Source organism: Ursus arctos, unplaced genomic scaffold (genome assembly GCF_023065955.2).
Source record: "Ursus arctos isolate Adak ecotype North America unplaced genomic scaffold, UrsArc2.0 scaffold_2, whole genome shotgun sequence".
In the NCBI taxonomy this organism is placed as follows: domain Eukaryota; kingdom Metazoa; phylum Chordata; class Mammalia; order Carnivora; family Ursidae; genus Ursus; species Ursus arctos.
This window is the reverse complement of record NW_026622874.1, coordinates 97404611-97428197: the sequence shown is the minus strand read 5'-3', so window position 1 is coordinate 97428197 and position 23587 is coordinate 97404611. Positions and strand designations below refer to the sequence as shown.

Genomic DNA, 23587 nt, shown 5'->3' with positions numbered 1-23587 from the left:
ACATGTTTCCAGATCTCTCAGGAGTCCATCCAGGAGTGGAGCTGCTCACTGAGTAACTCTAGCTGAACTTTTCCAGGAACCGCTGATGGGTTTTCCACAGCAGCTGCACCACTTCACAGCCCCATCAGCACTGCACGCGGACGCCAAGTTCGCCACACCTTCACCAACAAGGACTAATTATTTCTAGAATCACCCTTCATTTTACCTCACCAACACTTTCTCGGTCACATTGGTATTGCGGGTCTGGAAACTATTTAAAACAAAAGTTTTCGAGGTGACACTCGGGTATTAAAACAATGACTTCAGAGTACTGTTTCTAATTTTTCCTGGCAGGGAATATTCACTTGGCGGCTGCCTAGGGGAGGAGGCGGGGGACTAGACTCACAGTCACATCGTTCCTCACAGAATCCCGGGAGGAAAAGCCGCTTTGGGAACAAATCCCTGTCTTAAAGGGAAAGTGTCCTGGAATAGGGATAAGAGTAGCATCTGACTAGCTCTTCACGTGCTTTTATGTCATTTCACTAAGTTCTCACCCATAGTCACACCGGTGAGCAGTTTCGCCCAAGCTGAATGTCGACCCTCAGCGCGCAGGCGCACACCCTCAGCAAGGCCTCCTCCCTCGAGCCCCGCCCCTCCAGGCCCCTCCCTACGCCGACACGCCCCCTCCCCGCGAGCTCTGGGGCTGAGGGGCGGAGAGAGGGCTGTGACGGAGGGCCTGCCACCAATCCGCTTGCGTCTTCGGGAAGCGGCGCTCCGCACTGGCAGATTGAGGCTGATGATATACTCATGTTCCAATCCGCACTTTGGGGGCGGGGCTAAAGTCCAGGGGCGCAAGTCTGGAGGGGACCGCCTTGTGGAAGCACGTGACCGGGGACTGGAGCCGGAAGCTACCTATCTGATAGGGAGCGCCCCCAGCACCTAAAGCTGCGATGGTGAGTGAGGACGCATGCGCGGGAGTACGCGCTAGGGGTTCTGCATCCTTGTTTCCCAATCTTTTTGGTTCCCCGCACTAGGGCCTGTACTCCGCCCTTACCTCCTAACCACCCTGGGAAGCAGAAAGAATGGAGATGGGAGGGAAGGCGACGTAGAGGGCTGAAGAGGGATCTGTGCGAGGGTGTATGGGCGCTGGGGAGTAGTCTGCGGGGGTGGGGCGGGCCACCCGGGGAATTGGAGATGGGGTGGAGTGGGGGAAGGGAACAGTGGAGCTGCGGAGGCCAGCGGAGCCCAGGGTCAGAGGGTGAGGAAGATGGGAAGCTCAGCAAGATCAGTGTTGAGGGCTTTGTAGAGGAAAGAGGGTATGGAAGGGCTAGCTGGGGAAAGAGAACGTTTGGGGAGGCCTTGTCAAGAGAGACTTGGGTTTGCAAGTGAAGGGCATCTAGAGACATCCTGGCATGCTTTTCACTAATTGCATCTTTACCCACTAGACTTCTGCACTGACCCAGGGGCTGGAGCGAATCCCAGACCAGCTGGGCTACCTGGTGCTGAGTGAAGGCGCAGTGCTGGCGGTGCGTTCTGGGCAAGGGAGGGGGTCCACCAAGGACACATAGCCCCGTGATCCCTTTTAACATCGCCTAAGGTTTAGCCTAAGTTATCTCTATTCTAACTAGGTCTTAGCTATCATGCTTGGCAGATAGTAAGCTTTCAGTAACCAAATAAATCTCTGGAATCATAGTCTGGTAATTTTATTTATTTATTTATTCGACAGAGATAGAGACAGCCAGCGAGAGAGGGAACACAAGCAGGGGGAGTGGGAGAGGAAGAAGCAGGCTTATAGGGGAGGAGCCTGATGTGGGGCTCGATCCTATAACGCTGGGATCACGCCCTGAGCCGAAGGCAGGCGCTTAACCGCTGTGCCACCCAGGCGCCCCTAGTCTGGTAATTTTTTGAGGTAAAAGAGGTTTAATGACTTTAACAATGTCAGACAACTAGTTACAGGTTTGTTGATAACTGACATTATCCAGGTTTTCTCGAATATGTCTTTATTTGGCATTTATTTAAGAGGCTTTGTATTTTGTTTCATAGTACAATATAGTGTTAAGCTCTCTAGAAGTTTTTAATGGAGCTGGAGAGACAAGGCTTAAGGATAAAGTTGAAAGCAATGCAAGTGGTAAAGACTAGTGAAGGAGACCAGAAAATGAAGGATTCGACCCTTGTGTTGTAACTTGCATTATGACAAGGAGACTCTTGGAGGAGCTAAGAATTCAGCTGGGCTTAAAGGATGGATGGTTGTGAACAGGCAGAAAAGGAAATTATTCAGGGTTGGAGTGGTGGGTTTGTGTTGAAAAGATTTGGAAAGGTTTGGAAACGGATGTGGTCAGGAAAGATCTCACTGTGGAGGACTTTCAAGGCTGGGATGACACATTTGGGTTAATCTTGAGGGTAAGAGGAGCTTTGAAGGGTTTCAAACAGAAATGTGAGCTAAGGGGGCGCCTGGGTGGCGCAGTCGTTAAGCGTCTGCCTTTGGCTCAGGGCGTGATCCCGGCATTCTGGGATCGAGCCCCACATCAGGCTCCTCCACTAGGAGCCTTCTCCTCTCCCACTCCCCCTGCTTGTGTTCCCTCTCTCGCTGGCTGTCTCTGTCAAATAAATAAATAAAATCTTAAAAAAAAAAAAAAAAAAGAAAGAAATGTGAGCTAAGGAAATAGCTGAGCAAGATTATTCTATTAGATGTGAAGATAGGCCAGAAGGGGTGGGATTCAGAAGGTGGGGGCTGCTGCGAAAATCTAGGTATGAGACAGGTCTGGTGGCAGTGAGACGGAGTAAGGAGAGAAGAAATTTTAAAGGAAGAATCAATATATCTTGGTAATGACTAGAGATAGGTAATAGAGGAGACACTTCTCCATCTAGTAAGACTTTGAACCCAAGCCTAGAATGATGGTGCCTTAACAAACAGGAAATTAAGAAAGGAAGTGGATTGGGGAGGGGGTGAGTTAAGGAGAATTTTGATGACTTGACTTTAGACAGCAGTTAGTATATATTGCCAGGAGCTGTTTTGAGCACCTCACCAATATCTGTGTAATCTTCACAATGAGCCCATGGATAGGACTTGTCCCAATTTACAGATGAGAAAACAGAGGTACAGAATGTCCAAGAGAGCAAAGGGCACTGAATATGACCTAGGTGGGAGGTCCATGTTGACGAGGTGGGGAGAGGAAATTGAGACAGTCACCAGAAAAGAGGAAGCCAGGCCACAGTCACATCATTACCCAAGGGCTAGGTAGTAGGGAGGGGCTCAAGGATAAAGAGGATATTCGTTTATGTTTCGGATTCTGCAGACAGGGCAAAAAGTAGGTAGACTGAGGAAAAGAGGGGGCCTTGAACCTGTCAGTGGTGGGTGGGCACAGATGTTTGAGAATGGTTTTATCAATAAGTGGGGAGTGGGGGAGAAATCAAGTTTCAGCAATTAGGAAACAATGGTCAGTAAAGAAACGAACAAGAGTCACTGCTCACTGGGGGAAGCCCCATATTGTAAGGATGAAAAACAAGATGGTATCAAGAGGGGCAACAATATCATAGAGTTTCAGTCTTGTTTTTCCAAAAATGGAGGTGACCTTAGGGGTATTGGAAAGTTGAGAGGGAGAGGTTACAAATGCTAGAGCCAAAGTGACTTCCTAGAATTCTTTCCCAATTCTGTTCCCTAATTTCTGCCATCCTTCCTCCTCCCTCTGCATGCAGTCATCTGGGGATCTAGAGAATGACGAGCAGGCAGCCAGTGCCATCTCTGAGCTGGTCAGCACGGCCTGTGGCTTCCGGCTGCACCACAGCACGAACATACCCTTCAAGCGCCTGTCGGGTGAGCCTCAGCCCCTGCCCCCCTGGTGGTGGTGGTGGGAGGGGGTGGGGGTTGCCCCCAGAGGCTTCTCTTCTCAGGGAAAAAAAAAACAAAACAAAACACCTGTCTCCTGCCAACCTCCCACCATCTCCCCCTGGAGTCCCTGGTCCCTTTAGGATTCACCCCTGCATCAGAACTATGAGAAAGCAAGAGAAGGAAGGAGACATAGTGGAGCCCTCTTTACCTTCAAATCTCTGAGCCTTGAACTATCGAATGCCTTTGGCTTTTGATCCCACCAGTTTGTGTGACCCTAGAGTACCCCCACTAACTCTGTACTCCCTTCCCCCTCCTGGGCGGGGGAAGGTGTGTCTCCTCTCCAGTGGTCTTTGGAGAACACACGCTGCTGGTGACCGTGTCAGGACAGAGGGTATTTGTGGTGAAGAGGCAGAACCGAGGCCGGGAGCCTGTTGACGTCTGAGCCTGCCAGAGGGCAAGGGGCAGAGGTGGATTGGGTCCATGGGCCTCTGTGATGAGGAAGACGCAAACCTCCTCCACCTCTTTCTTGGCTTGCTGCTAGAACTAAGACTTTCTGCTCGCCCACCTCCCCACCCCTACCTGGAAGGGCAGAGGCTTGGGGACTTTGCACTGTGTCAAGGAGAGTGAGGGCAAGGTGATCTCCCTCTTCCCTCCCTCCCTCCCTCCTAATAAACATGAATCTGATGTTCCCAGGCCCAGGGATGTGTGTATGAGAGGGCGTGACAGGGGGTGGGGGGATATACCCCAAGTCTGTCTTCTGTCTTCTAGGGAGACAGTCACAGTCATGTATGTGGGCCCAGAGGGGTGGGGCAAGGCACCTGGGCATATAAAACTGGCAATCAGAGGCTAATATGGTAGGAAGGGAGCTGTGGGGAGCTACTTGGTGTGCATGTTGAAGGGAACCACTCTGAGCCCCTGGGGTCTCTGCTCCTGCCGCCAACACACAAACGAAAGTCATTCTTCTCCCTCCTGAACAGGCATTTAATAGTCTTACTTCAGTTGGAAGCAGTAGTTGGAGAATAAGTTACAGGAACAGACAGATCAAAAAAAAAAAGAAGAAGAAAGAAAGAAAAGAAAACCCCACACAACTTAAAGTGCTTCAGGCTGCAAACGTAAACATGAGGGGCAGGAGGAGGCCACCTGGCTTTCTCCCCTTTCCCCTGAGACAGGAGGGTCATTGTCGGGGTCCCTTTACCATCACCACCCTCTAATCTCAGCCCTGCGGGTGGGTGGGAGGGAGGGAGGGAATGTCAGAGGCAGGAGAGACAACTTAAGAGGAACAAGGAATACACTTTGTAAACTTAGAACCAGGGTACAGGGCGGGGGGCAAGGGAGCTCTTGGAGCCCCTGCCCTGGCCTCGGGGTGGGGCCAGCCCCCCCAGGGAGTCGGGGAAATACTGTTGGCTTAGTGCTGTAGCCATACCCGCCCATTTCACAGCTTCTTCCCTCGTCCCTCATCAGCAGACACAGACAGGCGGCCCTGCTGGGCCTCCTCATCCACGGTGGGAGGCATCCCAGGGGAGGCACAGTCTGGAGCGAGGACCCCCTCCAGGGGCTTTCGGTTTCTGGGAGTGTAAGACGGCAGAGAGTCCGCACGGTGCTACTTGACAGGCTCCACCACCAGGACCTTGCACTCACGCTTGGCAATCTTGTCCAGAGAAAGCACAGCCTTGTCCGGGGGCAGGTAGAGGGGGCGGCCCACAGGGGAGGCCACAGGAGGCGTGATGGCCCTGCGCTCCATCACGCTGCCCGACCTGGGGGAAGGCAGAGGCTGTGGGTTCCGGTCAGACCCCAGGACCCTTTCCTGCTCCCGCTCCAACTCCGGCCTCCACCGAGGCCAGCGGCACCCCTCCCACCTTCCATACCTCATGAGGTGGCTGCGGGAGGGCTGTTGGTGAGAGAAGGACTGAGAGCGGCCCAGGCTAGCCTGGTGTCTCTCCACCAGGTCCCGGACAGCAGGGCTGCTGGGGCTGCTCTTTCGAGAGAGGGGCCGGGCCTCAGGCGGAGGGTGGGACACACTGGCGGTGAACTGCAGCTTCAGTTTCATGTGCTGGCTCAGCTGGTGCAGGGGGACACAAGTCAGCACTCCAGCTCAGCCTCCAGGCCCCAGCCTGCCTTTCCAGTCAAGTTCCCCACTTGCCCCGCCAGTGTGGCATCGAAGTTCCACCTTCCCTCGGCCCCCGCTGCATAGTACCACCCGTGGTGTTCTGTCCATAGTGGCTGGTGCCTCTGACTCCTCCCACCCTGACATTCTACATAACCCATCACACAGTCCAGTCCCTCCCCAGCCCACCTCGAAGAGCCCCGTCCTCAGAGCCTGGAAGGCCACACTGAAGGTGAGAGCGCTGCCCTTCCGGGAAAAGCCTAGGTTGTTGAGGGGAGTGTGGCAGACAATGGAGTCCAGGGCTGCCTGCATGGCCCGGCGCTCCTCCTCACACAGCTGCTTTCCTGGGGGAGACCGGGGGTGGGGTGGGGGGGGACAGAAACAGTCACCAGTAAACTCATCTGTACGGTGCTCCTCCGTTCGCAAAGGGCTTTCATGAGCACAGTCTCATTTGCTCCTCAGAGCCACTCTGGAGTAAACTCCGTATGTATCATCTTTTGCTGAACTTTATAAATAACAACAGCTAATACTTAACTGCGTGCTGAGGTTCATCCTGACCACTTCACTTATGTTAACCATAAATCGCCATAACAACCCCATGAGATATTATTTCCCCCCTTTTAGAGAAGAGGGATCTGAGTGAGCCTCAGAGAGACTAAGTGACTTACCTAAAGTCACACAGCTAGTGAATGGGAGAGGTAGAAATCAAACATACCAGGGAGCCCAGATCCAGGGTCAATGCCCTTAAAATCACAGTCCCACTGCTTCTCTAAGCTTTCCATCGGTGACACTATGGAGACCACCCAGGTACAGAGCTGAAGTAGCCTGCCACAAGCCACCCACCTCCATGACTTCCTTTCCCCTCCTCTTTTGGGACAAGGCCCCAGAGGCTGACAGCCCACCTACCAGCCTGTGCATGCTCCGGGGTCCACACAAGCCTCACAGCAAGGAAGTCTTGGAGATTGTTGAGCAGTGTGTAGGTGACCGTGAACCGCTCATAAGTCCGAACAGGGGACTCACAAGAGGCAGTCATCACAAAGCATGGGCGGTCCAGGCGGATGCTGGGCAGGCTAGAAGCAGTGAGAGAGGGAAGCGAGGCATGTGTTGCCAAACAGGTGAACAGGACGGTGCCCAGCGGGGAGTCCCACAAACTCACCGGTAGTGGGTGTAGATGCTCTGGGTGAAGGGCAGCTTTGGGGTAGACCACTGAACCACAGCAATCAGGGGAACTTCTAGGCCCTGTGGGAGAGACAAAAGGAAACATCACGTGCATCTGAGGTCCCTTTCCATCTTTTGTCATCCCCTGGCCTTTCCCTCCCACTGTTTTTTCTTAACCTTGCTCCTTGAGCATACCAGCCTCTTTAACTCACCTCCTTGGCCCCTTGAGGGGGTTGCTCACCCCCTCTCAGCTGAAATAGGAAGTTGTGTTCCTCCAGGGCACTAAGCTGGCAGGGGAAGCAGCCAGAGGTACCAGGGAGCCGGCAGAAGGAGCCCATGGAAACTTCCCCAGACTGGTGACTAGTTCAGCAGAAAGAGGGACAGAGCTTGGTCTTTTCATGCCAGAGCTCTTGGCCCTACCCCCCATCCCCACTTCGCAGCCCTGCCCCCTCCTCAGAACCTCACCAGACATTGTCCACCAGCAGCACAGAGCCGTCGGGCATGACAGGTAGATAACTAGCGTTGAAGTTTGGGAGAATACGGATATCCCAGATGGAAATTTCCTCCTGGGAGGAGCTGTTCAGCACTGTTGGAGGTAACCACCTCAGCTCAGCTAAGAGTACCTGGACCCCTCAAGCCCCGACTTTACCCCTCCAAAATTGACTGATCCCCACCAGTGTGCCCACAGTAACTGCCACCCAGTCAATGCCCTTGCTGCTACCCAAGACCTGAGCCACAGATCTGCTCACCCTTGAGCACGGTCAAGTGTTTTCCAGCCACAGTGAACTGGCGGCATTTCAGAACCGGAGGGGGCAGCAGAGTCAGCAGGGTGCTCACTGCAGGAGAGGGCCCAGGCAAGAACTGATGAGCTGGACAGAGACCTCACCTCCAACCCACAGTTCTAATCTTCCTCTGCTCCCCGGATCAGGCACTTGCCAGTATCACCCCTCCACTCTGGCCCCCAAATTCCAGACTCTAGCATTTATTCTCCACATTCTCCCCACCTTGGGCCTTGAAAGCGCTCTGCTCCCCCCGGAAGGTCTCCCCAGGAGATCGGGTCTGCAGCAAGCGCAAGTAGCCTTGATCTCTGACCTCTGGTGCCTCAACCTCCCGTTTCCACACAGTCACTACAATCTGAGCACAAGGGGCACAGGACCTCGGTCAAGAGGAGAGCCAGCCAGCCCAGCCTTAGAAAGGGAGTCTGAATTAGGACAGCAGCCCCACCCCTTGCCAATCTTACCTTGGCCTTAGGTGTCCCTGGGGGCAGTCTATCCAGTGAAACGGTGAGTGGGAAGATGACCTCATCTGTGGACACAATTGGTTCCTCCACAGGCAGCTGGGGTTTGTGAAAGGGGTAAGAGGGCGGGAGAGTCAAAGAGGCAGCCTGCGGCGGTCCCTTTAAGATGTGATGTTCTCGGTTCTTGGCCTCTGCTCTACTCCGTCATCTGCCTCCTTCAGGCCCCCCAGCGTCCATCCCCTCCGGTCTCTGGAGCCCAGCAAACCGCCCCTCCGCCCTGTGCCGTGTCACCCCAAGCTCCTCACCGTGGTCGCTCCCCCTGAGGTAGCAGGGCCCGGGCCGTGGGTGAGGAGGGGGCTGCAGCCTCGAAACAACGCCCCACCGCCAGGATCCCCGCCCCCTGGGGGTTCGGGATCCTGGTCTGCGGAGCCACCGCCCCCGGGCGCCCCGCCTCCGGCGCTGACAGAGGCCAAGGCAGCCAGGGCCGTTGATAATTCTGCCCAGGCCCCTCGGGACCCCAAGCCCGAGCCGCCCCCGGCGCCGGACCCCGCTCCTCCCCGGCAGCGCAGCACCAGCAGGAAGCGGACAGTCTCCCCCAGGTAGAGATGGTTGCGCCGGGGCAGCGCCCGGTACCGGCCCGGGTCCCCCGCCAGCTCCGCGCGCGGCGGCAGCGGCACCGCCGGGAAATACATGGAATAGTCACACTGGGACTCCATGGGGCGGCGAGGACGGCGCGGGCGGGGGGCGAGGGGGCCGCTGGGGCGGGGCCCCGGAGTCCCGACACCCGACCGGTGCTGCGCGCGGCCGGGCCGGCCCGGGAGACCAGCCGGGACCGGGAACCGGGACAACGAACCCGGAACCGAGACCCCGCAGGGCCGGAACCGGGCTGCAGGGCCGATTGACTGGAGAGAAACCGGAAGCGGAAAGGAAGGGGCGTGGCCTCTGAGGCCCCGGAATTTGTGGGTGACCGGACCGCTGGGGAGAGGGGCGGGGTCCGGCTGGGGTTAGGCTGCAGTAAGAAGGGTTTAGGAGAAACTACAGGACAGGACAGATTTCTTAGAGAAGAAATATTAAAAGAACCCCCTCCAACTCCGCTTCTCCCAGGAAGATGCTCCATTCTCTCCCCTTTCCGCCCTACATAAAGCAAGTCAAAGGTTCAAATTATTTATTCATTCAACAAACATTTCACAGTGAAATGAGCATAGTCCAGAACCAAATAATTCATAGAGAAATGGACGCATTATTCCAACCCACACGTTCCAAATTTTGTCTTGCCTACTCCATGATTTGCTCCTCCGGGGGAATCTTTGAGAGTGCTATAGGGACCTCCCAGGGGGGTTGGAAAGGGGAAGGGGGGAAATGGGCGCGGGGGGGGGGGGCGGTACTGCAAGGAGCTGAATGCCTGGAATGCCTTGGCACGGGCTGGAAGACTTGGTGCCCACATCTGTGCAAAGTTTCATTCAACCTCTAGGGCACAAACATGCTTTCAGAGGGAAGCAGAAGTGGCATCTGGCCGCCCCATACTCAGTCGTGTGTGCCCACGTAGCTTCGCTGCTCTTCAGCCTAAGACTTAGTGGTCTGATGCCTAGGGGGAGAGTATCCTTGAAGTCTTAAGGGGCAGAGAGACTGTTGGGGGAAACTGCTTGGCATCTAGCTTGTCCTTGTACTGTAGCTCAGGGGTAGCCAGACGCTCACACGCCTCCTGGTCTGCGAGGCTCAGTCCACTCCGAAGTACGTAGCCCAAAACCTTACCTGACCCAAACTGGAAAGGGCGGAACCGTCGGTCAGTGATATATTTGGGGTCTAAAGCCTCACCCCCCTCTAGACAATGTTTAGCCAGGGCCTCTCGGCGAGCCCGGAGCTCTGCCACAGCACTCTCCAGCCGGCTCTGGCCGTATTGATTTATCCGTGCCCACAGACTGTGGTTGAAGTGAACGTAGAGAGCCCAGTCCAGGTGGTTCCAGGCTCGGGCCCGTGCATTCAGCTGCCTGTCCTCAGCGGTCACTCCACCATTGCTGACAGCGCCTCTGCCCTGCTCACCCCCAGCCTGGGCGTTGTGCATGAAGCCCACCACGTCATCCAGACCCCAGCACAGAGCATCTGCTAGTAGAACCAATGACTCATCAAAGTACTCGGCCACCAAGACCAGATCAAAGACAGAGTCCAGCCAGGCCAGGCTCCACTGGATGAAGGACGAAGATCCCAAATCTAAAGAGGCAGGGCTGGATGTCTGGCTGTGACCACCAGCAACTGTGGGAGCAGGATGGAAGATAGCATTGGGATCCAAGGGGTGTTGGGCTCGGGGGCCAGTGCCAGAAGGCAAAACATTCAGCTGTGGGAGGTTGGGATCTCTAGGTGGATGAGGATTCCCTCTCTTGGTCTTCGTCTCTGGGGGGAAGGGGAGACCAAAGTCAAACCACAGCAAGTTGCGTGCATAGTGGTCCCCACGGGCCCCAGGTCGATAGAAGGCTCGAGGATTGGCCAGGAAGGCAGCCAAGGATGGCGCCTTGCGGAAGGCTGATGAGGTGGATTTATAGTAGGAGAAAGCAGACCGGGCCAGAGCTGCGGGGTCTCGGACAATGGAAAAGAAGAAGCTGTCAGAAGGCATGACCTGAAGTACCTGCAGAGGAGAGAAAACAGGCATAGGGAGAAAGAACTGGGGCAGGAAGAAACTAAGAGCAAGCCCATTGTCAGCAGATCCCCTAGATTCCTCAAACCTCCTTCTGGAAACTTCTGGGCTCTGCTGGAAACCCCCAGCTTCCTACACTAACATCTTGGGCCAGTTACTTAACATCTCTGAGAGTCAATTTGCTCATCTGAAAAATGGGGATAACCATACCTTCCCACTGATTACGAAGGTACACAAGATAAAGGGTATGAAGGAACCTGGAACATGGGAAGCTACTCGAGAACATTAATTTCTTTGGGCCTGTCTGTATGGCTTTGGTCAGTAAAATCTCTAAGAATCAAATGTTGTCTTCACTTCTCCAACGAAAACCTATTAGATGCCTACCCTGGGACTCTTGGTCACAGCTTCAAGAAAGGAACTGGTCTCAGGCCTCCTCCAGGTGGGGATGTTGGGGGGAGTGGTCACTGGCAGCAAAGAGGGAGGAGAAGGGCCAACCATAATGCTGTCTCAAGTATAGGCATCAGGTAGGCAGGCCAAGCCCAGGATGGCCAAAGGCTCAGAGGCATCTTGGAAGGTAAAGGACACCCCAGGACTGGGCACTGGGGAGCTATGGACACTTGGTAGGGTGCTACCCTGAGGCCTGGGACACGTGATTCTACTTCTCAGCAAGAAGGATGGTGAGAATTGGATTGAGCCACACCCTAGGGTGGTCCTGCATGCAGATCCACATCAGGACCCAGCTCCTGGGCTCCCCGAAGGGTCTCTGCCTCTGAATATGGCTTGTCGCTAAACCTGACGCCCTCACACGACGTCCTCCAATCTGCTTTGCTAATGTGGGCATGCCTGCAGAGCAAAGCCTATAAACTGTCTCTTTGAAGGCAGGGGAGAATGGTGCGGAGAACAGTCTGTGGCATCACGTGGACCTGGAATAAAATCCCAGTTCAGCCATTTACCAGTTATGTTACTTTAGGCGTTATTGAAGTTCTCAGAGCCGTTGTCCCTCCATCTATAAATCTGGGTTAACACTTACCTTGAATGTGGAAGTGCGTGGAACATGGTAGGTACTCAGTGAATGGTGATGACAATGAAGGTCAAAGGTCAAAAACCAGAGAAAACTGCCTGAAAGATCATTGTCATCACCTCGCTCCCAGCAGTGACCCCTCACTGCCCTTTAGGTGATACTCATGACCCTCAGCTGCTTTCTCCAGCTCCAGCTTAACAGGACACACACACACACATACCACGATGACCACCACCACCACCACCGCATCTTTGCTGATATTCCACTCCCTCTAAAATACCTGATATTCTTCTTACTACAAAGTTGAAGTCCACCCTTTCCTTAAAAACCACTTCCCCAGAAGGCCCCGCCTCTTTTGGTGAATTTCCTCCCCGCAGTTGCAAATACAAACACACATACACATGCACACGTGCCAGGGAAGGCCCTTTGACTTGGGAGCAGATGGGCCTGAGTTCACATCTTAGCTCTGTGCTTTCTGTGAAGGAGGCCAGTCACTTAGCCTCTCTGAAACTTGACTTCCTCATCTGTGTAATGGAGACACTTAAAATGCCTTTCTGGCAAGGTGATGGTGAGATTAGTACCCAGCGGTCAGTAAGTATTCAATAAAAGTTCCTTCCCTGTATATTTTCATTTGCACCTTGGTTTTGTTTGCCCAAGAGCTCTCAGGTTCCTGGTGGTGTATGGGTGAGTACGTGAGCACATGCACACATCGCCCCCATTAGAACTGGGGAGGAGGGGTCGGGACCAGGCTAGGGCCTGGCACGCAGGCTTGGCATGTAGCTGATTCTCCACATCTGGCAGTGGAAGATGGTTAGAAGACAGTGGGTGAGCAGGGGCCCTGGTAATGTCAGTAGAAGGGGCCAAGAAGAACAGCTGGGGTGAGAGTCTGGGGGGTCAGAGTTGTCAGGGCACTGATACCAGGGGGGTAAATTGGTCAAGGAAAGAGACTGGAAAGTTCTAGATGGGAGAAAGCAGGACTTTGGCTCCCAGAAACTACTAGATAAGGGACAGCTGAGGAGAGGGGAACAGGAATCTCTGTGGCCCCCATGCCCAACTTTTGGGTGAAGGGGTGCCTGGGAAACCCCAGGCCAGGGGCATCCTCCCCTGGTGGTCTTGGCCACAGGACTAAGCCCATGTCTCTCCAATCCCAGCCACCCCCTCTTACACCCCTCACCTCTTTCAGGTTGAACCTCATGTGATGACAGAGGATGTGGAAGGCCGGCTTGGTACCTCCACCCTGAGGGCGGTAGCCTTTGACCCGAGAGGCCTGGAAAAGCCTTGGGTAGCCGAACTGGTAGCGGGCAGGGAGGGCAAAGCGCAGCCCGTGTCGGTCCCCGTAGCGATGAAGCAGATTCAGCACAGAGCTGCTCCCAGATTTATGCGTCTTCAGGAACACAAGTCGCTGCCGGGGCAGGCAGGAGGAAACAGCCGATCCCGGAGATGGGGCCAAGGGCTGTCGGAGCTGCAGGCCTGGTAGCCTGGAGAGAGATGGGAGGGGAATTTTCCTGTCCCTCATCAGCAGGTGGGCGGGCATCTTGTGGAGCAAGGACAGAGGACACAGAACCTCCTCTCAGTCCCCAAGAGTCACAGACCTAGGTGGCATGGGGCGGAGCAAATGGGGGGCATCTATCAGGCATTGGGACAAAATGGGAACTCACCTCCTCTGGAAGGGGCCCCCCCAGAGCTGGAGGGCAAATCCGATGGTCATGAAGACTCCCAGAGCCACCCCCAGGCTCCGAGGCCCCCAGAGGCGCATGGTCCTGGTAGGAGTCAGAGGGCCCATGTGGCACAGGTAAGGGTGATGCTAGCGAGGGACAGGGCAAGGGCCAGGCACAGAGGCAGAGACAGCTTGAGACAGCCGTGCAGCCGTGGAAGGCGCTGGTTCGAGATCGGGGGGTCATCCCCCAGGCCTGTTCGCAGCCCTGGTTGAGTCTGCCCCCTGAGTTAGCAGATTTTTGCCTCTGTCAGCGTCTAGAAGGGAAATGAGGGGGGAAGGGGGGAGTCTAAGGAGAGGGTAGAGCCTTCTCTCCTGCTGCTACAGCTCATTCCAGGAGTGGGAGCCTGTGGGGCGGGGTATGTGCTCTCTACACCCGTATCTTCCAGGTGGCCCACAACTACTCCTCTACCAGCTTCCCTGGCCCCCCCGCCTGCAGTTTCAACCTGAGCCTCAGGGATTTAGAAGGGGAGGAGAGAAAAGCAAGACCCTGTGAGAAAGACCAATCTGCTCATGTGTATGCCGGTGAACATTGGCCAGCCCCTGGCTTCCCTGGCTTCCTCATGAGCTCCTCTTCCTGTGACGGATGGGGATGGAGAACCCCATTCTGAGGCCACGAGGGGCAGCCATAAGGAGGGAATGGGGGGGGGGTCAGGGGCACAGGCTACTGAACCCAGGGAGGTCAACTACAGGAACGACTTTGTCATGAGTAGGAGTCAAAACTGGGCATCTCTTCCCCCTTCCGAAGTGCTCTCAGCACAGGGCAGACCCCAGGGGAGACGTGGGGTTACTGATGAAGCTCAGCTCCCCGGACACCCCCTACTCCCCCATGCCGGCTTTCCAACTCCCTCTGCACCCAGAGGAGATTGAGAGGGTGGAGCTGGAGAAGGGGGAAAAAAAAACAAAACCTCTGCGACATAAAGATACTGAAAGCTACAAACATGGAGCTTCTGAGCTCCTTCCCAGGCCCCAGCTTCCTAATCAACGGGGAGTCTGGACCCACCCCTTCAGATCACAGCCGCAACCATGGGCCACCGCCCCTCCAACAAGCCCGGACAGCCCCTTTCTGGGACAAGCCAGGAGTGACCCCAGGCAAGGAGAACCCACATTTGCTACCTAAAGACCCGCCCTCTCTGGCATCACCCCCTAATTCCCTCCCCCAACACAGCCCCCAGGATCCAGCCCCACCAGACTCCCTCCTGTGTCCAGATTTCTATTCCTTCCATCCATCTCTGTCTCCTCCCCTTACCCCTATTCCAGCCCTCTGTCCCCTCCAGCTTTGGTGATTGCTCAGTCTGTCACCAGCTCTTTGTTGGCCCCCTCCGGGGTTCTCTCTATGAACCCCCCAAGTCTCCTCCCATAAATTCGAGAGTCCCTCCACTGGCCGCGGCCTTGGCTTCACTTGCCCACTCACCAGGCCACCTGAGGAGCAGCAGGGAAATCGGGGTCTGGCCCTGCCGCCCGCCCCAGCCACCGCCCGGCTCCGCGCTGTGCTCAACTTTCCCCATAAACTTGCTCCGCGCCCAGGCTCCTCCCCCTCCCTCCCTTTGTCCCGCCAGTCCCTGCAGCTGCTTGGGCTTTAATCGCGTCTCTGGGTCTCTCCCTCCCGGCATCTTTCCTTCGTCAGGGCGCCCAGCCCTCCCTTGGAAGACAGCACTTCTACCCTCCTTTCACACTTAAGAAACAATTATACCTTTTCCTCTTAGCTTTCTGCAGAACAAAAGACTCATTCAGGCAACAGAAAGAAAGAAGGAAAGAGAAAATAACAGACAAGTTGAAAGAAGACTTTGTCAAGGACGTGACAAGGTAACCCCCAGCTGACTCAGAGAACAGGGGCCCCCACTTTGAAGGCAGGGGGCAGCGGTGTGGTAATATTAATGGCACCTCAGGTTCAGAAAGAATTTTGCAGAATTTTGCCGGTCCCCACAATTCTCCCCATTTTACAGATGAAGGGGCTCAGACCCAGAGGGTAGGCAACTTGCCCAAACGGAATGACAGGGGGCACGTTCCAAGAGAGGTCAGGAGCCTCTGCCAGGAGCATGGGCTCAGAGAAGGATGCTAGAAGTCCAGAGTCACACACAGGGTCCAATACGTTAGCTGTTTATTTGTAGAATAAACACTAAATCCAACACTGAAATAGGAAGTGTGGAAGCTTGTGAAGGATGTGGATGACAGAGATTATGAGATGAGCCCTTGTTTTTCTTTTTGGTATTTTCGTTTAAGAAATTGATGCCGAGAAAACTCCATAGAAACCAGGCCCCCAGATCTTGACCCTATTCACATACCCCAGTCCCCTGCCCTGCACCCCATCAGCACCCAGCTTTGCCCCTATGAGACCAGGTGCCCCACCCTTCCCCACGTCCAACTTCTTTCAAACCCCACCCCCAGTCGCAACTCTAAAACTCCTCCCTTTTTCCTTGTTGGGGCTGACAACTGGCCCAACAGAGGCTTGGTTGTCGAGTACACCTCCTTCCTAAATAAATACCCCTAGCCCCCTCCTCCCCAGATTGTAAATGAAAAAATAAATATTGTGAACACCCACCCACCCACCCCCAACCCACCAATGGTAATCTCCTGGATTTGGGGCCCCAGCCATTCACCCAAAAAGTCCCTTTCTCTACCTCTCTGCATCCCCCTTCAACTCCTCCCCAGACCCAGCTGAGGGGCAGGGGGGAGGAGGGGAAGGGCCATGAACCCTTCTGATGCTAGGGCACCCCTCCCCCGTTATCTTGGTCCAAGCAGGGCCAGGGCTGAGAGGAAGAGAATGAGGATGGGTTCGGTGTGAAAACCAACAGATGTCCCCCCAGTCCTGCTCCTGCCCTGGTTGTGGCGGACAAGGACACCTCCTCCTTTGCCCCCACTAACATCCCTTCGAGGAGGGCGAGGCAGCCTGGCTGGAGGGGCCACAGCTGCTGCCCCAGCCATCCAGTCATCTGCATAGTGCTGTCCCTCTCCAGAACCACTGGCGTCTTCTTCATCTGCAGGAAGGAGAGGATCAGAGACAGGGCTGAGAAAGAGGCAGTGGGAGACAGACACAGAGAAAGAGGCTGCGAGGAGAGAGATGTGTAAACAGGGAGGAAGAGAATTTGAGGTAACAAACAGAACGGAGATGGGGTGCCCGGGTGGCTCAGTCGTTAAGCGTCTGCCTTCGGCTCAGGTCATGATTCCGGGGTCCTGGATGGAACCCTGAGCCCCACATCAAGCCCCACGTTGGGCTCCCTCCTCAGCAGGGAGCCTGATTCTCCCTCTCCCTTTGCCTCTACTCCCCTCCGCTTGTGCTCTTACTCATTCTGCTCTCTCTCACTCAAATAAGCAAATATCTTAAATAAATAAGTAAATATCTTCAAAAAATAAAAACAGAAAGAAGAAATGGGAGAGAGAGACACAGGTAGTTAAATGGAGATTGGGAAGGGGAGAAAGTGAGTGACAAGAAGGCAAGGGGAGAGGTCAGACAGATGTGGGAATGAGAGACAAGAAAACAGACAATGAGACAGAGACAGAGACAGAGAGAGAGAGAGAGAGGGAGAGGATACACAGGAAAAGACAAAAACAGATGCACACAGAAGCAGCAAGCAGACAGAAAGAGGGGTGTTGGAGGAGCGACAGTGCGAGACAGAGACAGACAAACAGGAGGAGAGGAAAAACGAACGTCCCTCTGTGCCTTGCTTCTCTGGCAAACTCTATCTCGGGAGCCAGCCCAATGGTCCCCCACCCAGCTTCCCCACCTCCCCCAGGTTGCTCGCCCTCCCCAACAACCCACACCCTTTTGCTCCATCTAAGAGGCTTCCCACTGTTCTTTAAGAGTGTTTTGGTGTCTCCCCACTGGGCCGTGAACTCAGGATGGAGACCCTGTCATAGGTCTTTTACCCCTCACCTTTGAGGTAAGCGTTCGGTAAAGGCGTGTTCAAGAAGGAATGAATGAATGAGTGAGTAGAGATGTGGGGGCAGGGGCTCAGAAGGCAGTGGGCGGGGCCGGGTCGGACCGCAGAGAGCCGGAAGGGGCGAAGCCTTCGGGGCGCCCGGGGCTCTCACCCCAGTCCTCCAGTTCCAGATCGCGTCCCAGCGCGGCCACCCTCATCCTGGTCGTGGCCGCCCGGAGCTGCAGCCGCCGCCTCCGCGTCTGGAGGTCGACGCTCGAGTCTTCCTTGTCCATCTCTGGGTTGTCGAGCTGCTCGGACGGAGACACCCCGACCACCGGCGACAAGTACCTGCGGGCAGAGCAGCCCCGAAGGCTCCCTCCCGGCCCGCCCGGCCCGCCCGGCAGTCCGCCCGGCCCGCCCGCCGCCGCCCGGTCTCACCGGCCCCGCCCAGCTCCGGTCCAGCAGGGCGCCGCCTCCTGCGAGATGTCCGCTGCCATGCGGGAGTCCCCGCACACCGCCAGGGGCAGCCCGGCCCAGAAGCCCCTCACCCGGCCCAGCCGCTCGCGGAGCTCCCATACCTGGGTGAGCGGACAGCGCGGCTGGACTGGAGCAAGCGCCCTCCCACTTCCCACCACCCACCCACCCCCGTCCCCGCCCCCTTCGCCGCCCCCTCCCCCGCTCCGCGCCCCCACTCACCAGGCGATTCAGGCTGGTGCCCCCGGCCGTCGTGGGCCTCTCCTCCTCAGTCCCCGGAACCCCTGCCGCCCCCGCCGAGGTCCAGAGGCGCCCCACCTCTTCCCGGGGGGCCGGGGCTCGGCGGGTGCGACCTTGTAGCCGTTGGGGGTTCCCACATTGCTGAAACACCTAAGGCACAAGAAGAGGACCCCTCCGTCATCCTGTCTGAGAGCCACAGTGTCCCCACTCCAACACCCCAGTCTCCCTGACACCCCACACTGTCCCCCGACACCAGACTCTCAGGTCCACTCATCTGTCTCCTGTATTCCAACACCCCAGCACTGTCTTCCCCCCTCCTCAGGCTGACACTCCCACCCTTCTCATGGCCCCTGTACCTGGGCTGACACTGCCACACTGTTTTCCTGCAGATACATCAAAGCTTCTGAGATCCTCACCCCAATGGACTGGGCTGCCAGCTCAAAAGAAAAAGAGCCCTGGAGCTTCTCAGCCAGGAAGAGGAGACCATCTTGAAGAAGGGGAAGAAAGAGAAAGGGTGTCATGAGGGACTGTGATGTTCCCACAAATCCCGACCTGGGTCTTGGAGGGAAGCAACAAGGTGTTGGATAGGAGAAACTCACATGAAAACAGTCTCTCAACTCCATAAGGTTTAAAACTCCCTCCCCAGTCCACCCCAAGGCATCCCGAACACAAACAGCCCTCCCAGGCCCTCCTGAATCCCCTCACCCAGATAGGACCCCCAGTCAGGATCCAGTCCCTGGCTGTGGAGACAGCCATTGGCCACATTGAGGCAGAAGCCCCTGCAGGGTGGCAGCGAGGGGATGCCCCGACAAAGGGGGCAGCCGGTCAGACGCATCACAGCCCTCCTGCAGCCTTCAGACATGGGCACCTGGGGGCAGACAGCAGGACTTGTCATTCACAAACACGGTGGCTGCACTCAGCCAAGCTTGGTGCTGGACAGAGAGAAATCAAATACTCCACCTCACCTTCCCCAGGCTCTCTGTGGAGAGCTGGATGTGAATGTCTAGGGTTAGTGACCCCATGTGGCAGCAGGTGAGACCTGAAGACTGCCACAGATCTGATAAGGAAGTTTCCCAGGGGCCAGGCTGCAGATACCTTCTTCTTGGGGGGAGGGGGGCAGGGATGGAATTAGAGAGGCAGTGGGGAAAGCGGTCTGAGAAAAGATTCAAGAAGAGAAAGCCGGTCGTGGTTGAGAAGAGAGGAGACTGGGGGGGGGGGGCGGTTCAAGAGGTAAAGATGGGAGGTCAGGGAGAAAATGGATGGTGAAGAGAGGGCTTCGAAGGCCAAGGCAGGAATCTGACCTAAAGAAGCAGGGAAGGGGGAGCCATGGAGCGGTTCTGTGGGAAACGGCGGGGCGGGGGGGGAGGGGGCGGGGGTGGAGGCAGTACTTCAATCTCAGGCTGCTATGAAGATGAGCAGACCACCAGAGGCTCGCAGGGGTAGGGGGGAGTCATCAGAGAGCAAAATAGGGTCAGAGAATGGGAAGAGGTCATGGATCATGACACAAGGGAGATTTCACTCCCAACCCCTCCTTCCTGCTTTACCCTGGATACTGGGGCCTCGGGGCTGATACGGGAAGGTCCTGGACCTCTCCAGCTGGCACCTGACTCTTCCTCATAGGTCCTCTCTTACTTCTGCGTCTCCCTCCCTGGGCCCTGCCCACACTCACGCCCCCTCTTACCTTAAGTGTTTCGCTGACCACATCTCTTCCAGTTTCCAGGCCCTGGATAAAGGCCCGGGCAGCCACCAGGGCCCGGGTTATCTGGGGCAGGGGAAAGAAGATGAGAGAAACCATAGGGCCAGTCATGGTTCAGTCAAGACTGGAGCCAAGAGACTACACCAAGGGCACAAGCAGTGGGGGTTAGGTTTGTGGAGTTATTGTGGGGTTGTTAGGACTGTCAGGTGGTACAAGAAGGCAGTTTCAAGAGGCTCAAAGGAATTATAGTCTAGAAGGATAAAGGGGAACTGGGTTTGGGAAGAAATGGAGGGATAGTGTTTTATAGGGCTTGGCAATAGAAGGATGGCGTATCAGAACAGACAATGAACTTGACGCCAGAAGACCTGGGTGTAAGATACACCTCTACCACTTACTGGCTGTGAAACCTGAACTTCTGGGAGGCTCAGTTTTCTTGTCTGTAAAATAGGGGTACTACTATCTATCTCAAAAAGTTACAGTAACAATTAAATGAGGTGCTGTAAATGGAAGTCCGTCTCAACTATTAAGTGCCTAATTCATGGTTAGTTGAACCACAGGAAATTAAGATATTAGGATTAGGGAGCAGTTGGCAGAAAGGTGGCTGGGGGCCAAGAGCAGGTGAGTGGGTCAGGGATTCGTATGAAACTAGGGCACAGAATGAGAGTGAGGGGGTACCCAATTAAAGGAGACCAAAGAGCACTGGGTCAGGCAGAGGGGACTGGGGCTCAAGATAGGGGTCACCAGGTCAGAGATGGCTGCCATACAGGATGGGGGAGATCACCAGGTCAGGGGTGAGTGGGGCATGAGAGGGGGGTTGGGGTGAGTGGTGCACAGCTCAGAGGTCACCAGGTCAGAGGTGGCTGAAGCTCAGGCTTTGGGGCCTCTCACCTGCAGGTGGAGGCGGTGGGGTGCGTCCCCGAAAGGCTTCAGAGAGTCATCAGCAGAAGAGGCGAGGCGAGTGAGGCAAAACAGGTAGTCGGGGGAGAAGGTGTACTGTGGATGCAGCAGGGGGAACAATCTCTCCAGGAGCTGTGCCCAGAAATCCACCAAAGCGTCATCTAACCCCTCACCGGACCTCTCATAGTAGTCCCGCAGCCGAGAGAACAGGCCACTGAATACAGGGGCGTGCTGGGAATACAGGTGGCCGAAGGAGCGGTGGAAGAGCAGGGCCAGAGAGCGCTCAGATGACAAGAGTATCTCCCGAAAAAGCTCTGTGGCAAATGTGGAGAAAGGAGTGTGAGGTGGGGTGAGGCCAGAGAAGGATGGAAAATTGAAAGGGTGAAGGCAGGAAGAGACGGGGATGGAGGGGCAAGAGAAAAGTGAGTTAGAGCCTCAGGAACTCTTAAGAGACCTGGGAAGCCTGGGAAGGGGGGGACCAACATTGGACAGAATCTGGGAGTGGTGGTGAAGAGGAGCTAAGGCAGGATGTTTGCTGGGGTCATGAGCACAGAGAGGAGGTGTGAGGCCAGGTTTGGGGACCCCAAGTCCTCACCATCAAATTTTCTGTGCCGGGCAGCCAGTGTGTGAACAAGGAATGAGCCGTTCTCCTCCACCAGGCCTCGGAAGGTGGTCTCAGTCTCCCAAGTCAGCCTCTGCTCTATCTCACTGGAACAGCAGGTGTACTCCTGGGGACAGATCCGGAGGTGCTCACCTGGACAGAGGAGACATAGAGGAATGGGAGGAGGGGGAGTGTTATCATGAAATTCCTTCCTCCTTCTGTCTGTCTAGGGAGCTATCCTTTCTCTTCTACCTGTCTGCTCTTTTTTCTATTGTCTCTCCCTCATCCCCACCTGACCCTATCCCCTCCTTATTTTCCCCTCACGCAAATGGAGTCCATTGGCATTAGTCATGGGATCAAATAGTAATGAGCCAAATTAGTGATCAGTGTCCCCAGATGACCCTCCCCAACATCACACACTCCAGGCCACTAAGGACTTACAGGGCAGCATTTATGGGAAGAATGGGGTTTGGAAGGGTGGGGTTACTAGGTAAGCAATAAAGTATTATCAATGAAGGGGCTCCTAGAAATAGCGATGGGAACAAATAGAACTGTGAAGAAATACAGAGGGGGGTGTTAATTACTAGAACGGGATTCCTAGGGTGGGGGTGGAGTAAGAAACCTATTATGTGAACAGGAGGCTTATTGTGATCCTGGTAAGTAAGTTCAGGAGAAGAGATATTACCGGCATGACTATGGCATGAAAAGATTATTATAACGGTAATTCTGAAAGGGAGAAGAGTTATTGTGAACTGGGGAGGAGCCGCCCCCGCCCCCTCCCTCGCCCCCAATTCTCTAGTCTTCCTCTTTCTCCTCACCTGAGATCAGGGCGGGAGGGAGTAGGCTTAAGCTATATCCCCGGGCCCCCAGCACCTGCCGGGTCTCAACGCAACTCCGGGTGACCTTTGCCTCGCTCCCGGGTCCAGGACCAGGACCGGGACACAGAGACAGCAGTAGAAGCAGAAGAGATCGCAGAGCGGACATAGCTGTTGCCACCCTGGTTCACCAAAGTGTGTCCTAAGAAGGAAAGAACAGCCCGAACTCGGGAAGTCGGTTCTCTGCCGCGGGACCTCTCCGCCGGGCAGAGAAAGAGCGGGACCTCGGAAAACTGAACACCGAGCACGAATAGCTGGACCAAGCGGCATCTGCGGAGACAATGGGAGCCGGGAGCCGGACAGGGGGCGGGGTCCGAGGCGGGGCCCCGCCAATGATGGTAAGGAGCGGGCCTCAGAGGCGGGCCAAGGGAGAAATTAAGCCAATGTAGTGGGGAAGCTCGGCAGGGGGGCGGAACTCGGCGGAACTAAGGAGGCTGGTGGGGGAGGGGCGTAGCCTTTCTTGGGGGCGTGGCTATCCTATTCGAAAGGCGGGGCCTGGGCGGAACCCAGCCTATGGCAGTTGAGAAGCCAGAGTGAAGGGGCTACAACTAGTCTAGTGCGAAGCAGGGCCAATGGAGGGAGAAATTGGGGGCAGAAGGGGCCGGACCTGGGCGGAGAAAAGCTAAAGCAGGCCGTCTGCGCGCCCGAGCCCACGTGACGGGACGGCACGCGGAAAAGCTTGCGCCCGCACGAGGCTGCCCGAGCAGCGTGACTGGAACGTGGTGAGCACGAGCTCGCGCACGCTCAAGCCTCGCGACAATTACCACCAGTGGGACGGGCCGTTTGAGTAGGCGCCTGCGCACAACGTGCCTCGTGCCTTCCCGCGTTTTTCTGGATTCTTCCACCACCGGAGAGAAGCAGCCGGCGCTTGTCCTGGAGGTGGGGTGACCGCAGAGCCCCGAGGGACCCCAGGCAGTGATCTTTCCTCATCCCTGCCGAACCAGCCGCCGCTGTTCCAGGCTCAGACAGTGAGGCTCCTTTTGGACCCGAGAATATGCCCACTCCCAGCACTCCCAGCCTTGAGAGAGCAACCGCTCTCCTCCCTGCCTCAGTGTTTTTCTCCAGAGAGGCCAGGAACCCCAAGTCCTAGGCCCCAATAGACCGATAATCACTCCTTGCATTGGTTAGGAAGCTCCCCAGCCCACTTACCTCAGGATCTTTTCAGAGATACTATCTTCTGGGAAAATGGAAAATGGGAATTTGCCTTTACTCCTTCAGCGTTTCTGCCCTGTTCTAATGGCGGCTGCGGCCCGGGATCATTAAGCGCTTCCCA

The 23587-nt window shown here is 55.7% G+C and overlaps 4 protein-coding genes across 6 annotated transcripts; 1 reads left to right on the top strand and 3 right to left on the bottom strand.

Moving 5' to 3' along the window:
* The first annotated feature begins 817 nt into the window (after nt 1–817).
* LAMTOR4 (late endosomal/lysosomal adaptor, MAPK and MTOR activator 4) lies at nt 818–4501 on the top strand. 2 transcript variants are annotated; one of them, XM_026516149.4, is made up of 4 exons: nt 818–932; nt 1425–1505; nt 3676–3793; nt 4153–4501. In XM_026516149.4, exons 1-4 carry the CDS (start codon nt 930–932, stop codon nt 4248–4250), a joined length of 300 nt encoding a protein of 99 aa, XP_026371934.1. In that variant the 5' UTR covers nt 818–929; the 3' UTR covers nt 4251–4501. The 2 variants fall into 2 exon arrangements, with proteins under 2 accessions (XP_026371934.1, XP_057171210.1); XM_057315227.1 differs by having other exon boundaries at nt 3676–4501.
* On the bottom strand, nt 4497–9241 carry TRAPPC14 (trafficking protein particle complex subunit 14). 2 transcript variants are annotated; one of them, XM_026516146.4, is made up of 11 exons: nt 8613–9241; nt 8311–8406; nt 8075–8204; nt 7820–7906; nt 7536–7656; nt 7283–7430; nt 7069–7151; nt 6819–6982; nt 6102–6256; nt 5674–5867; nt 4497–5562 (listed from the first exon to the last, which is right to left on the bottom strand). In XM_026516146.4, the coding sequence occupies exons 1-11, from the start codon at nt 9021–9023 to the stop codon at nt 5409–5411; spliced, it is 1743 nt and encodes a 580-aa protein (XP_026371931.1). In that variant the 5' UTR covers nt 9024–9241; the 3' UTR covers nt 4497–5408. The 2 variants fall into 2 exon arrangements, with proteins under 2 accessions (XP_026371931.1, XP_044246147.1); XM_044390212.3 differs by lacking the exons at nt 8075–8204; nt 8613–9241 and having other exon boundaries at nt 8311–8603.
* Nucleotides 9242–9458: 217 nt separating this feature from the next.
* On the bottom strand, nt 9459–15209 carry GAL3ST4 (galactose-3-O-sulfotransferase 4). The gene is made up of 4 exons (XM_026516147.4): nt 15086–15209; nt 13616–13928; nt 13132–13435; nt 9459–10927 (listed from the first exon to the last, which is right to left on the bottom strand). The coding sequence occupies exons 2-4, from the start codon at nt 13738–13740 to the stop codon at nt 9893–9895; spliced, it is 1464 nt and encodes a 487-aa protein (XP_026371932.2). The 5' UTR covers nt 13741–13928; nt 15086–15209; the 3' UTR covers nt 9459–9892.
* A 1050-nt stretch (nt 15210–16259) lies between these two features.
* GPC2 (glypican 2) lies at nt 16260–22563 on the bottom strand. Its single transcript, XM_026516145.4, has 10 exons — nt 22258–22563; nt 21434–21592; nt 20830–21152; nt 19927–20007; nt 18951–19113; nt 18602–18732; nt 18228–18395; nt 17970–18109; nt 17704–17879; nt 16260–16649 (listed from the first exon to the last, which is right to left on the bottom strand). The coding sequence occupies exons 1-10, from the start codon at nt 22421–22423 to the stop codon at nt 16396–16398; spliced, it is 1761 nt and encodes a 586-aa protein (XP_026371930.1). The 5' UTR covers nt 22424–22563; the 3' UTR covers nt 16260–16395.
* Nucleotides 22564–23587: the final 1024 nt, after the last annotated feature.